The sequence below is a fragment of the Amblyomma americanum genome, chromosome 1 (genome assembly GCF_052857255.1).
Source record: "Amblyomma americanum isolate KBUSLIRL-KWMA chromosome 1, ASM5285725v1, whole genome shotgun sequence".
Taxonomy (NCBI): Eukaryota; Metazoa; Arthropoda; class Arachnida; order Ixodida; family Ixodidae; genus Amblyomma; species Amblyomma americanum.
The window spans coordinates 299,032,918-299,047,518 of record NC_135497.1 but is presented as its reverse complement, the minus strand read 5'-3'; the positions used below and the strand labels follow the sequence as shown (position 1 = coordinate 299,047,518).

General features: G+C 56.7%; 2 protein-coding genes across 2 annotated transcripts; both read right to left on the bottom strand.

The window, feature by feature from the left end:
- Positions 1 to 203: 203 nt before the first annotated feature.
- Positions 204 to 2,507, bottom strand: LOC144119256 (endothelin-converting enzyme 2-like). Its single transcript, XM_077651927.1, has one exon. It carries the CDS (start codon positions 2,505 to 2,507, stop codon positions 204 to 206), a length of 2,304 nt encoding a protein of 767 aa, XP_077508053.1.
- Positions 2,508 to 6,191: 3,684 nt separating this feature from the next.
- On the bottom strand, positions 6,192 to 8,600 carry LOC144119249 (endothelin-converting enzyme 2-like). Its single transcript, XM_077651918.1, has one exon. The coding sequence runs from the start codon at positions 8,598 to 8,600 to the stop codon at positions 6,192 to 6,194; it is 2,409 nt and encodes an 802-aa protein (XP_077508044.1).
- Between the last annotated feature and the right edge of the window lie 6,001 nt (positions 8,601 to 14,601).

The following is a 14,601-nucleotide window of genomic DNA, read 5'->3' as shown; positions in this document are numbered from 1 at the left end:
CAAGCCAAATGGTTTTTGGCAGCGAACGTCTTGCGTCGATTCGTTCGAGTAACGACAGCTTAAACAATATGGCAGCTAGCAGCCACCACAAAATTCTCTCATAAAACTGGGGGCTGTCGAACCATATGCCCCGCGAGACCCCTCGTCGCCAGTGTCAACGGATCCTGGTCGTCACTGCCACTCCGGCGTGCCGGTGGCCTCGTCTAGGACGTCACTGCGCCGTCAGCACCAACATTCGCACTCGCATTCGTAGACGCACTTTTACCGGCATCTTCACTCTCACCCCCATTTTTACGGGCAGCCCGCTGGTCACTGGCCTCGAAGAAGCCGCACCGTAGCGCTGGATTCATGGGCGAGGCCACGGGACACGTAAATGCGGTGGCGAACTCGCGGAAGTTCTTCAGCGGCAGTGTGCAGGACAGCTGTTGTCGCTCGCTCGGCCCGCGCGCGCAGGACGCTTCGCAGAAGGCGACGAAGAAGGCCTGATCCTCTGACAGGCCAAGGAAAATGCGCCGCCTCTGATGCGTCCGCGTACCCTGGTCGGCGATAGAGCGCGACGCGTTGAAGGCCCCGTACGCTATCTCGATGGCAGCGACTCCCTCGAAGGCCTGCACACCTCCTTCGGCTCCACTGGCGGCAGTCGCTGGGCACGCTGTCCTCCGCTCGTAGTCCCGGTACGAGGACTTTCCCCACCAAAGACCGGAGGTGGAACCGCGACCGTCCAGGAGGACGCCTCGTGGGTCGAACGCCCGGGCCAGGGCAACGGCGTAGTGGGCTCCGAGGCCTCCCATGTTCACAGCGAGGCCCACTCCCTCCACGAACAGCGGGCTGCGCAGCGCGTGCAGCGAGACAGCCAGCTCGTTTCGGTAATAGTGGTAGCGGAACAGGGCCCGCGGCGGCTGCAAGTCTCCAGGGTAGAAGGCGTCGGCCACATCCCACTGCCTGCCAAGGAGCGCTCGGCGAGCCGACAACGCGTCCAGCCAGTACCGCAACACAGCACCGTCCTCTCTGGGCTCAGGGAAGTTCTCCAATATGGCGGCCACCTCCGATGCATTGAGGTAGGAGTCGGAAGGCCAGAGGGAGGTGTTCATGCGGCGCAGCTTGTCGACGGCGGCCGCTCGGCTCTCAGCGTGGATCCAAGATGTCTTCAGGAAGAAGTTGATGGCCGTCTGAGTGATGGTCATCAGAATGGCGTCCACTGAGGAGAGCCAGTGAAGCGGGTAGGTAGTGTTTATGTAGCCGGAGAGGTGGGTTACTCCGAACGCTCTGTGTGTGACCCAGAAACAGTCGGCGCTCCGCATATCTTCCATCTCGTACGCCGTGGGTCGACCCGGAAGTGCCGAGTCGGCCATCCATCCGATCATCTGCACCAGCGACCATGCCAGGTGGTGTAGCACCACCTCAGCAGGAAGCGAACTCAGCAGATAGTCGACTGCCTGCAGCAGCTTCACGCTCGTGGCGATGACGCGGTCAGCCTCGGTCACTCTGAGAGCTTTGTTGAGCTGCCAGTTGAGGAGAGTGTCCCACTGGGCGGCGGCCAGGCGAGGAGTGGCCAAATTCTGCATCTGCTTCAGCGGGAAGGCCAGTTCGTTCTGGCCACCAGACACCGAGCCGCACAGGGCACCGACGATCGTTGACTCATAACGGCGCAGCTCCTTCATTTCCTTGTCGCTCATGGCCGCGAAGCTTCTCGCACGAAGGGCGTCGTGAAAGCGACGCACGCGTGCTTTGTATACTCCCCGCGTTACCATGGTGTCCAGAGCCCGCTTCCAATCGTAGGACACGATGCCGGACCCCACGCGCACCTGCCGTTGGTTGCAGCCCGGTATGGGTGAGACACGAACCGAGAACCACAGGCCCAGGTTCCAGTTGATGTCCAGGTCCAGGAGTACGTCCAGAGGCTGCGCGGGCGCCGTAGTGCGCTCAGGCCAGGACAGTGACCGGTCGGCAAGGAACTCGGTCAGCAAAGCGGCATCCTTGGTACTGCTACCACTGTGCAGGCAGACCTGGTGCGCCCGCTCAGCTCGGTTAATGCGCAGTACCGGACGGGAATCGGGCAAAAGGACTTTCCCGGTTGGCAGCACCATTTTGTTTGAGGCGTCGTTCACGGCCTCCAGGTACCGGATGGCGTCTTGCTGGGCCACGGCCAGGAGGTCTCGGAAGACGGTCTCTGACTTGGCTGCGCGAGGATGCCAAGCGCCACACGCGAAGCGGTAAAAGTCGCCGCACGGGGCCGTACTCCGGTTCAGGGAGTCCTTGAGGCGACGGAAGTGCGCCATGCAGAGCTTGGAGTTGCAGGTGTTCCACGAGCTGCGTCCCATGCCAAAGACGCCGCTTCCTTCGGAGCCTCTCTGATGACGGAGCACAGACAGGCCGATGGTGATGGCGCTGAGCGTCAGTGCTACTCCCAGTAATGATGACAGCAGGTGACCTAGAGCCACCGCCCTTTGGCGCCGGTCTAGTCCTCCGCTCGTCGTCGAAGGCGCCTTGCAGCCTTCGCCAGCCATTCGAGACCACATTCTTTGTGCCCACCACTCGTGACGACGTGGAACAGCCAGCTGTCCTTTCATGGCTCCTCGGGGCTTCGAATCGCACGTGTGATCTGCTCGTGTGCGCGTGGCGTCCCTCGTGCTGCCGAACGAAGCGCTTGCATCTCGTGCCGGTTCCGCTTCTTTCTTTCCTGTTCCTCACGTGGTACGCTCACATTTGCTGCATTGATATGTCATACGATGCGTTGATAATCAACCGACCGTGGCCATACATTTGTTCTTTTATGCAAAGCGTGTTGGTGAACCACAGCACGGTTTTCTTGATGATTTTGGGACCGGGTTTCGCAGAACGCGATATCCATCGGTGTTCCATCTGAATCCGCCGCGTTGGCTCAGTGGTTAGAACGCTCGGCTACTGAGCCGGGTTCGAACCCGACCGTGGTGGCCGCGTTTCGATGGAGGCGAAACGCTAAGGCGCCCGTGTGCTGTGCGATGTCAGTGCACGTTAAAGATCCCCAGGTGGTCGAAATTATTCCGGAGCCCTCCACTACGGCACTCCTTTCTTCCTTTCTTCTTTCACTCCCTCCCTCATCACTTCCCATACGGCGCGGATCAGGTGTCCAACGATATATGAGACAGATACTGCGCCATTTCCTTCCCCAAAAACAAATTATTATTATTATTTGTCCACTTTCGGAACCGACCTGGGACAATGCCAAAATTGGCTTGGCCCACCCCTGGAAATTCAAAAATGAAGTGACCCACGTTCGAAAAGTATCTGAGACACTCCAAAAAAGGGTTTTGCCCAACACCAAAATTCGGGTGACCTAGCCTGCTTTCGCAGAATATGTCGTGCGTAGGAATGCTAAACCACCAGCCATATTTGTTTACTCCTTCGGAGAGTACATGTGTGAAGTGCTTTCGCCCAACGCCAACCGCAAGCTCATCGACTTCGGTCTATTGCCTCCGAACCACGTCAGGCACGAATAGCAAACAACGAGTTTTAAGTGTGCACTAAGCATTTTCCTCAGCCATTTCTTGCGTTTTATTAAACCCCATGCCTACTTGGCACTGTATCAGATAATAAATGTGGCATCTGTCATAAAATTCTCCCATTGGCTAGAATAACGGACGTCACCGGACCGAATGATTCTCATTGGCTGGAGACAAGTGGCGTCATTCGAAGCTGGTGCCTCAATTGGCCTGCGATAGTTACGTCCGTGCTCACTCAGTCCCCTTGCTAAAGCAAAATTCACCGGTACACGCCGTAACACACAGAGCGAATATCCAAACACTACAAAGAACACCAGGGAAAGTTCCGCTATCTTCTTTCTAAGGAAGAGGAACATTTGTGGAGCTGTGAATTTGTAAGCTAGGTATTTAAGGTAGCTTCCAACAGGGAGCATTCGCGGAGCTGTAGAACGCGCATGCGCACCCACAGGCTCAACACGCTGCTGCGTCACATGCGTGACTTCGCAACGGCGTTCGAGTGCCCGCCTACCAGCGCGATCGACCTGCAGCCGCCAGAATAGTGCGTGCCGTGGCCGTACACGGAGCGTTACATCATACGGCCCACCGGCGCGTTCTCCACGACCGCCGGAGACGTCACCGCTGCGACCACGTGATCTGTGCCAGGCAGCGCCCTGTGGTCACCAATTGCAGTGGCTATTGGAGCAATACTGTCAATTTCGTATATGAAATTAGGTTTCGCTTTGAGGAATCACTTGCCAAGCTAAATAATTTAACATCACAGAACAGAAAGATCAGAAAACCTAACTAACCCTGAAATGATATAATATAAAATTTTGTTAAGTAATACACAGCTCCCATGCTTTTGGTCCCCCATGTTAAAAATGTAAAGGGCCCTGAAACAACTTTAGAGGAAAGTAAGCTCGCTCAGTGGCTACATCCTGTTCTCATTAACATCTCAGCCATATAATACACATCAGAAGAGGACATACAACCTACAACCGCGCGGGAAAGTTGGCGAGCCCTTTCCAGTGACATTTTGAAGCACTAGCTCTCCTCCGTGTCGCACGTCTGCGTATGTCCGTTAAGAGCTGGCTGTTGGTTAGATTTATCCAGACGTCATGGTGCTAACGGCAGAGTCCAGTCAGCAGCGTCCCTCCGGTGGGCCAGGAAGCTCTGCCATCCGGGCAATTCCCGCGCGCGTCGGCAGCCCGCGGTGGGGCCAAGTGTGTGGGACCGGTGTAAATAATAATAATAATAATTGGCTGTTGGGGAAGGGAAATGGTGCAGTGTCTGTCTAACATCTCGGCGGAGTCCTGGGCCGCGCCGTGGGGAGGGGATGAAGGAGGGACTGAGAGAAGAGGTGCCGTAGTGGAGGGCTCCGGAATGGTTTCGGCCACCTAAGGATCTTAGACGTGCGCTGGCGTCGCACAGCACACGGGCGCCTTGGCGTTACGCCTCCTTCGAAACGCGGCCGCCGCGGTGGGGTTCGAACTCGGGAGCTCCGGATCAGTGGTGGTGGTGGAAACATTATTGCCAAATACAGAGGGGGGCAAGCCCCCTAACATGGCACGAGGCAGCCCTTAGGGGGCTGCCCTTACAGGGAAAAGGACAGCCCTTGGAGGGCTATCCGCTTCAGGGTGTCGGTAATTATCCGGCGCTGGTCAGCAGCAGCGGAGCTAGCCAGGAGAGTCTCCCTGTATGACTCCGCCATGGTTGGGCATGGATGGTGTGGGAAGGTACGACATGTGAGGAGGACATGAAGGAAGTCCCTCGGTTTCCCGCAGAGCTTACAAGAAATAATGAATTGATCGGGGTAGCCGGCATGAAGGAGAATAAGGTAAGGAGCAGTTCGGGTCTGGAGTCGGCACCAGTGGGAGGCCTGGATTCACTAGCCCAGCGCCCTAACCACTGAGGTACTGAGGCAAGTCGAAAATGAAACTAAAATTGAAAATCTGTTTGAGGAAAGGAAAACAAAATTGAAAATTGGTTTTGAGGAAATGAAATGACGCAGTAACTGTCTCACATCTCGGTGGACACCCGAACCGCGCCATAAGAGAAGGGATTAAGGAGGCAGTGGAAGAAAGGGAGAGGTGCCGTAGTGGAGGTCTCGGTAATGATTCAGACGACCTGGGGATCTTTTAACCTGCACTGACATCGCGCAGCACGCGGGCGCCTTATGCGTTTAACCTCCCCTGAAACGCGACCTCAAATGGTACGAAACACGTATATGGCTTAATATAACCCTAATTATTATAGGCCCCAGCTACTGTTACCTGGCAACATCAGGCAGTATTCTCAACCTAAAACCAAGACTCTTGATACATGAAACAGTGCGTGTGGTGTGGGTGCTACGCCACGATGTGCCAAGTCGCCTGGGGCTATGAAAAAAGCCCTTTACTACACAAGATAACTAGCCCTTGTTTAGAGCAATAGGAGCCCTCCTGACTGAGAAAAAGAATGAGTTCATAGACAGTTTATGCTGGTGACTAGGTTGACCACTGAAACTCCAAATATATCTCTCCCCCACCCTTATGCCTTTTCTCTTCCCAAATTAACGTGTTTACTACTACTACTTCAAGAGCACGAACACAGAAGCACAGTTGCGCGCACAAGTGCGCAGACTTTATTGTTTCAAGCCAAATGGTTTTTGGCAGAGAACGTCTTGCGTCGATTCGTTCGAGTAACGACAGCTTAAACAATATGGCAGCTAGCAGCCACCACAAAATTCTCTCATAAAACTGGGGGCTGTCGAGCCATATGCCCCGCGAGACCCGTCGTCGCCAGTGTCAACGGATCCTGGTCGTCACTTCCACTCCGGCGTGCCGGTGGCCTCGTCCAGGACGTCACTGCGCCGTCAGCACCAACATTCGCACTCGCATTCGTAGACGCACTTTTACCGGCATCTTCACTCTCACCCCCATTTTTACGGGCAGCCCGCTGGTCACTGGCCTCGAAGAAGCCGCACCGTAGCGCTGGATTCATGGGCGAGGCCACGGGACACGTAAATGCGGTGGCGAACTCGCGGAAGTTCTTCAGCGGCAGTGTGCAGGACAGCTGTTGTCGCTCGCTGGGCCCGCGCGCGCAGGACGCTTCGCAGAAGGCGACGAAGAAGGCCTGATCCTCTGACAGGCCAAGGAAAATGCGCCGCCTCTGATGCGTCCGCGTACCCTGGTCGGCGATAGAGCGCGACGCGTTGAAGGCCCCGTACGCTATCTCGATGGCAGCGACTCCCTCGAAGGCCTGCACACCTCCTTCGGCTCCACTGGCGGCAGTCGCTGGGCACGCTGTCCTCCGCTCGTAGTCCCGGTACGAGGACTTTCCCCACCAAAGACCGGAGGTGGAACCGCGACCGTCCAGGAGGACGCCTCGTGGGTCGAACGCCCGGGCCAGGGCAACGGCGTAGTGGGCTCCGAGGCCTCCCATGTTCACAGCGAGGCCCACTCCCTCCACGAACAGCGGGCTGCGCAGCGCGTGCAGCGAGACAGCCAGCTCGTTTCGGTAATAGTGGTAGCGGAACAGGGCCCGCGGCGGCTGCAAGTCTCCAGGGTAGAAGGCGTCGGCCACATCCCACTGCCTGCCAAGGAGCGCTCGGCGAGCCGACAACGCGTCCAGCCAGTACCGCAACACAGCACCGTCCTCTCTGGGCTCAGGGAAGTTCTCCAATATGGCGGCCACCTCCGATGCATTGAGGTAGGAGTCGGAAGGCCAGAGGGAGGTGTTCATGCGGCGCAGCTTGTCGACGGCGGCCGCTCGGCTCTCAGCGTGGATCCAAGATGTCTTCAGGAAGAAGTTGATGGCCGTCTGAGTGATGGTCATCAGAATGGCGTCCACTGAGGAGAGCCAGTGAAGCGGGTAGGTAGTGTTTATGTAGCCGGAGAGGTGGGTTACTCCGAACGCTCTGTGTGTGACCCAGAAACAGTCGGCGCTCCGCATATCTTCCATCTCGTACGCCGTGGGTCGACCCGGAAGTGCCGAGTCGGCCATCCATCCGATCATCTGCACCAGCGACCATGCCAGCTGGTGTAGCACCACCTCAGCAGGAAGCGAACTCAGCAGATAGTCGACTGCCTGCAGCAGCTTCACGCTCGTGGCGATGACGCGGTCAGCCTCGGTCACTCTGAGAGCTTTGTTGAGCTGCCAGTTGAGGAGAGTGTCCCACTGGGCGGCGGCCAGGCGAGGAGTGGCCAAATTCTGCATCTGCTTCAGCGGGAAGGCCAGTTCGTTCTGGCCACCAGACACCGAGCCGCACAGGGCACCGACGATCGTTGACTCATAACGGCGCAGCTCCTTCATTCCCTTGTCGCTCATGGCCGCGAAGCTTCTCGCACGAAGGGCGTCGTGAAAGCGACGCACGCGTGCTTTGTACACTCCCCGCGTTACCATGGTGTCCAGAGCCCGCTTCCAATCGTAGGACACGATGCCGGACCCCACGCGCACCTGCCGTTGGTTGCAGCCCGGTATGGGTGAGACACGAACCGAGAACCACAGGCCCAGGTTCCAGTTGATGTCCAGGTCCAGGAGTACGTCCAGAGGCTGCGCGGGCGCCGTAGTGCGCTCAGGCCAGGACAGTGACCGGTCGGCAAGGAACTCGGTCAGCAAAGCGGCATCCTTGGTACTGCTACCACTGTGCAGGCAGACCTGGTGCGCCCGCTCAGCTCGGTTAATGCGCAGTACCGGACGGGAATCGGGCAAAAGGACTTTCCCGGTTGGCAGCACCATTTTGTTTGAGGCGTCGTTCACGGCCTCCAGGTACCGGATGGCGTCTTGCTGGGCCACGGCCAGGAGGTCTCGGAAGACGGTCTCTGACTTGGCTGCGCGAGGATGCCAAGCTCCACACGCGAAGCGGTAAAAGTCGCCGCACGGGGCCGTGCTCCGGTTCAGGGAGTCCTTGAGGCGACGGAAGTGCGCCATGCAGAGCTTGGAGTTGCAGGTGTTCCACGAGCTGCGTCCCATGCCAAAGACGCCGCTTCCTTCGGAGCCTCTCTGATGACGGAGCACAGACAGGCCGATGGTGATGGCGCTGAGCGTCAGTGCTACTCCCAGTAATGATGACAGCAGGTGACCTAGAGCCACCGCCCTTTGGCGCCGGTCTAGTCCTCCGCTCGTCGTCGAAGGCGCCTTGCAGCCTTCGCCAGCCATTCGAGACCACATTCTTTGTGCCCACCACTCGTGACGACGTGGAACAGCCAGCTGTCCTTTCATGGCTCCTCGGGGCTTCGAATCGCACGTGTGATCTGCTCGTGTGCGCGTGGCGTCCCTCGTGCTGCCGAACGAAGCGCTTGCATCTCGTGCCGGTTCCGCTTCTTTCTTTCCTGTTCCTCACGTGGTACGCTCACATTTGCTGCATTGATATGTCATACGATGCGTTGATAATCAACCGACCGTGGCCATACATTTGTTCTTTTATGCAAAGCGTGTTGGTGAACCACAGCACGGTTTTCTTGATGATTTTGGGACCGGGTTTCGCAGAACGCGATATCCATCGGTGTTCCATCTGAATCCGCCGCGTTGGCTCAGTGGTTACAACGCTCGGCTACTGAGCCGGGTTCGAACCCGACCGTGGTGGCCGCGTTTCGATGGAGGCGAAACGCTAAGGCGCCCGTGTGCTGTGCGATGTCAGTGCACGTTAAAGATCCCCAGGTGGTCGAAATTATTCCGGAGCCCTCCACTACGGCACCCCTTTCTTCCTTTCTTCTTTCACTCCCTCCCTCAACACTTCCCATACGGCGCGGATCAGGTGTCCAACGATATATGAGACAGATACTGCGCCATTTCCTTCCCCAAAAACAAATTATTATTATTATTTGTCCACTTTCGGAACCGACCTGGGACAATGCCAAAATTGGCTTGGCCCACCCCTGGAAATTCAAAAATGAAGTGACCCACGTTCGAAAAGTATCTGAGACACTCCAAAAAAGGGTTTTGCCCAACACCAAAATTCGGGTGACCTAGCCTGCTTTCGCAGAATATGTCGTGCGTAGGAATGCTAAACCACCAGCCATATTTGTTTACTCCTTCGGAGAGTACATGTGTGAAGTGCTTTCGCCCAACGCCAACCGCAAGCTCATCGACTTCGGTCTATTGCCTCCGAACCACGTCAGGCACGAATAGCAAACAACGAGTTTTAAGTGTGCACTAAGCATTTTCCTCAGCCATTTCTTGCGTTTTATTAAACCCCATGCCTACTTGGCACTGTATCAGATAATAAATGTGGCATCTGTCATAAAATTCTCCCATTGGCTAGAATAACGGACGTCACCGGACCGAATGATTCTCATTGGCTGGAGACAAGTGGCGTCATTCGAAGCTGGTGCCTCAATTGGCCTGCGATAGTTACGTCCGTGCTCACTCAGTCCCCTTGCTAAAGCAAAATTCACCGGTACACGCCGTAACACACAGAGCGAATATCCAAACACTACAAAGAACACCAGGGAAAGTTCCGCTATCTTCTTTCTGAGGAAGAGGAACATTTGTGGAGCTGTGAATTTGTAAGCTAGGTATTTAAGGTAGCTTCTAACAGGGAGCATTCGCGGAGCTGTAGAACGCGCATGCGCACCTACAGGCTCAACACGCTGCTGCGTCACATGCGTGACTTCGCAACGGCGTTCGAGTGCCCGCCTACCAGCGCGATCGACCTGCAGCCGCCAGAATACTGCGTGCCGTGGCCGTACACGGAGCGTTAGATCATACGGCCCACCGGCGCGTTCTCCACGACCGCCGGAGACGTCACCGCTGCGACCACGTGATCTGTGCCAGGCAGCGCCCTGTGGTCACCAATTGCAGTGGCTATTGGAGCAATACTGTCAATTTCGTACATGAAATTAGGTTTCGCTTTGAGGAATCACTTGCCAAGCTAAATAATTTAACATCACAGAATAGAAAGATCAGAAAACCTAACTAACCCTGAAATGATATAATATAAAATTTTGTTAAGTAATACACAGCTCCCATGCTTTTGGTCCCCCATGTTAAAAATGTAAAGGGCCCTGAAACAACTTTAGAGGAAAGTAAGCTCGCTCAGTGGCTACATCCTGTTCTCATTAACATCTCAGCCATATAATACACATCAGAAGAGGACATACAACCTACAACCGCGCGGGAAAGTTGGCGAGCCCTTTCCAGTGACATTTTGAAACACTAGCTCTCCTCCGTGTCGCACGTCTGCGTATGTCCGTTAAGAGCTGGCTGTTGGTTAGATTTATCCAGACGTCATGGTGCTAACGGCAGAGTCCAGTCAGCAGCGTCCCTCCGGTGGGCCAGGAAGCTCTGCCATCCGGGCAATTCCCGCGCGCGTCGGCAGCCCGCGGTGGGGCCAAGTGGGTGGGACCGGTGTAAATAATAATAATAATAATTGGCTGTTGGGGAAGGGAAATGGTGCAGTGTCTGTCTAACATCTCGGCGGAGTCCTGGGCCGCGCCGTGGGGGAGGGGATGAAGGAGGGACTGAGAGAAGAGGTGCCGTAGTGGAGGGCTCCGGAATGGTTTCGGCCACCTAAGGATCTTAGACGTGCGCTGGCGTCGCACAGCACACGGGCGCCTTGGCGTTACGCCTCCTTCGAAACGCGGCCGCCGCGGTGGGGTTCGAACTCGGGAGCTCCGGATCAGTGGCGGTGGTGGAAACATTATTGCTAAATACAGAGGGGGGCAAGCCCCCTAACATGGCACGAGGCAGCCCTTAGGGGGCTGCCCTTACAGGGAAAAGGACAGCCCTTGGAGGGCTATCCGCTTCAGGGTGTCGGTAATTATCCGGCGCTGGTCAGCAGCAGCGGAGCTGGCCAGGAGAGTCTCCCTGTATGACTCCGCCATGGTTGGGCATGGATGGTGTGGGAAGGTACGACATGTGAGGAGGACATGAAGGAAGTCCCTCGGTTTCCCGCAGAGCTTACAAGAAATAATGAATTGATCGGGGTAGCCGGCATGAAGGAGAATAAGGTAAGGAGCAGTTCGGGTCTGGAGTCGGCACCAGTGGGAGGCCTGGATTCACTAGCCCAGCGCCCTAACCACTGAGGTACTGGGGCAAGTCGAAAATGAAACTAAAATTGAAAATCTGTTTGAGGAAAGGAAAACAAAATTGAAAATTGGTTTTGAGGAAATGAAATGACGCAGTAACTGTCTCACATCTCGGTGGACACCCGAACCGCGCCATAAGAGAAGGGATTAAGGAGGCAGTGGAAGAAAGGGAGAGGTGCCGTAGTGGAGGTCTCGGTAATGATTCAGACGACCTGGGGATCTTTTAACCTGCACTGACATCGCGCAGCACGCGGGCGCCTTATGCGTTTAACCTCCCCTGAAACGCGACCTCAAATGGTACGAAACACGTATATGGCTTAATATAACCCTAATTATTATAGGCCCCAGCTACTGTTACCTGGCAACATCAGGCAGTATTCTCAACCTAAAACCAAGACTCTTGATACATGAAACAGTGCGTGTGGTGTGGGTGCTACGCCACGATGTGCCAAGTCGCCTGGGGCTATGAAAAAAGCCCTTTACTACACAAGATAACTAGCCCTTGTTTAGAGCAATAGGAGCCCTCCTGACTGAGAAAAAGAATGAGTTCATAGACAGTTTATGCTGGTGACTAGGTTGACCACTGAAACTCCAAATATATCTCTCCCCCACCCTTATGCCTTTTCTCTTCCCAAATTAACGTGTTTACTACTACTACTTCAAGAGCACGAACACAGAAGCACAGTTGCGCGCACAAGTGCGCAGATTTTATTGTTTCAAGCCAAATGGTTTTTGGCAGAGAACGTCTTGCGTCGATTCGTTCGAGTAACGACAGCTTAAACAATATGGCAGCTAGCAGCCACCACAAAATTCTCTCATAAAACTGGGGGCTGTCGAGCCATATGCCCCGCGAGACCCGTCGTCGCCAGTGTCAACGGATCCTGGTCGTCACTTCCACTCCGGCGTGCCGGTGGCCTCGTCCAGGACGTCACTGCGCCGTCAGCACCAACATTCGCACTCGCATTCGTAGACGCACTTTTACCGGCATCTTCACTCTCACCCCCATTTTTACGGGCAGCCCGCTGGTCACTGGCCTCGAAGAAGCCGCACCGTAGCGCTGGATTCATGGGCGAGGCCACGGGACACGTAAATGCGGTGGCGAACTCGCGGAAGTTCTTCAGCGGCAGTGTGCAGGACAGCTGTTGTCGCTCGCTGGGCCCGCGTGCGCAGGAAGCTTCGCAGAAGGCGACGAAGAAGGCCTGATCCTCTGACAGGCCAAGGAAAATGCGCCGCCTCTGATGCGTCCGCGTACCCTGGTCGGCGATAGAGCGCGACGCGTTGAAGGCCCCGTACGCTATCTCGATGGCAGCGACTCCCTCGAAGGCCTGCACACCTCCTTCGGCTCCACTGGCGGCAGTCGCTGGGCACGCTGTCCTCCGCTCGTAGTCCCGGTACGAGGACTTTCCCCACCAAAGACCGGAGGTGGAACCGCGACCGTCCAGGAGGACGCCTCGTGGGTCGAACACCCGGGCCAGGGCAACGGCGTAGTGGGCTCCGAGGCCTCCCATGTTCACAGCGAGGCCCACTCCCTCCACGAACAGCGGGCTGCGCAGCGCGTGCAGCGAGACAGCCAGCTCGTTTCGGTAATAGTGGTAGCGGAACAGAGCCCGCGGCGGCTGCAAGTCTCCAGGGTAGAAGGCGTCGGCCACATCCCACTGCCTGCCAAGGAGCGCTCGGCGAGCCGACAACGCGTCCAGCCAGTACCGCAACACAGCACCGTCCTCTCTGGGCTCAGGGAAGTTCTCCAATATGGCGGCCACCTCCGATGCATTGAGGTAGGAGTCGGAAGGCCAGAGGGAGGTGTTCATGCGGCGCAGCTTGTCGACGGCGGCCGCTCGGCTCTCAGCGTGGATCCAAGATGTCTTCAGGAAGAAGTTGATGGCCGTCTGAGTGATGGTCATCAGAATGGCGTCCACTGAGGAGAGCCAGTGAAGCGGGCAGGTAGTGTTTATGTAGCCGGAGAGGTGGGTTACTCCAAACGCTCTGTGTGTGACCCAGAAACAGTCGGCGCTCCGCATATCTTCCATCTCGTACGCCGTGGGTCGACCCGGAAGTGCCGAGTCGGCCATCCATCCGATCATCTGCACCAGCGACCATGCCAGCTGGTGTAGCACCACCTACGCAGGAAGCGAACTCAGCAGATAGTCGACTGCCTGCAGCAGCTTCACGCTCGTGGCGATGACGCGGTCAGCCTCGGTCACTCTGAGAGCTTTGTTGAGCTGCCAGTTGAGGAGAGTGTCCCACTGGGCGGCGGCCAGGCGAGGAGTGGCCAAATTCTGCATCTGCTTCAGCGGGAAGGCCAGTTCGTTCTGGCCACCAGACACCGAGCCGCACAGGGCACCGACGATCGTTGACTCATAACGGCGCAGCTCCTTCATTCCCTTGTCGCTCATGGCCGCGAAGCTTCTCGCACGAAGGGCGTCGTGAAAGCGACGCACGCGTGCTTTGTACACTCCCCGCGTTACCATGGTGTCCAGAGCCCGCTTCCAATCGTAGGACAGGATGCCGGACCCCACGCGCACCTGCCGTTGGTTGCAGCCCGGTATGGGTGAGACACGAACCGAGAACCACAGGCCCAGGTTCCAGTTGATGTCCAGGTCCAGGAGTACGTCCAGAGGCTGCGCGGGCGCCGTAGTGCGCTCAGGCCAGGACAGTGACCGGTCGGCAAGGAACTCGGTCAGCAAAGCGGCATCCTTGGTACTGCTACCACTATGCAGGCAGACCTGGTGCGCCCGCTCAGCTCGGTTAATGCGCAGTACCGGACGGGAATCGGGCAAAAGGACTTTCCCGGTTGGCAGCACCATTTTGTTTGAGGCGTCGTTCACGGCCTCCAGGTACCGGATGGCGTCTTGCTGGGCCACGGCCAGGAGGTCTCGGAAGACGGTCTCTGACTTGGCTGCGCGAGGATGCCAAGCGCCACACGCGAAGCGGTAAAAGTCGCCGCACGGGGCCGTGCTCCGGTTCAGGGAGTCCTTGAGGCGACGGAAGTGCGCCATGCAGAACTTGGAGTTGCAGGTGTTCCACGAGCTGCGTCCCATGCCAAAGACGCCGCTTCCTTCGGAGCCTCTCTGATGACGGAGCACAGACAGGCCGATGGTGATGGCGCTGAGCGTCAGTGCTACTCCCAGTAA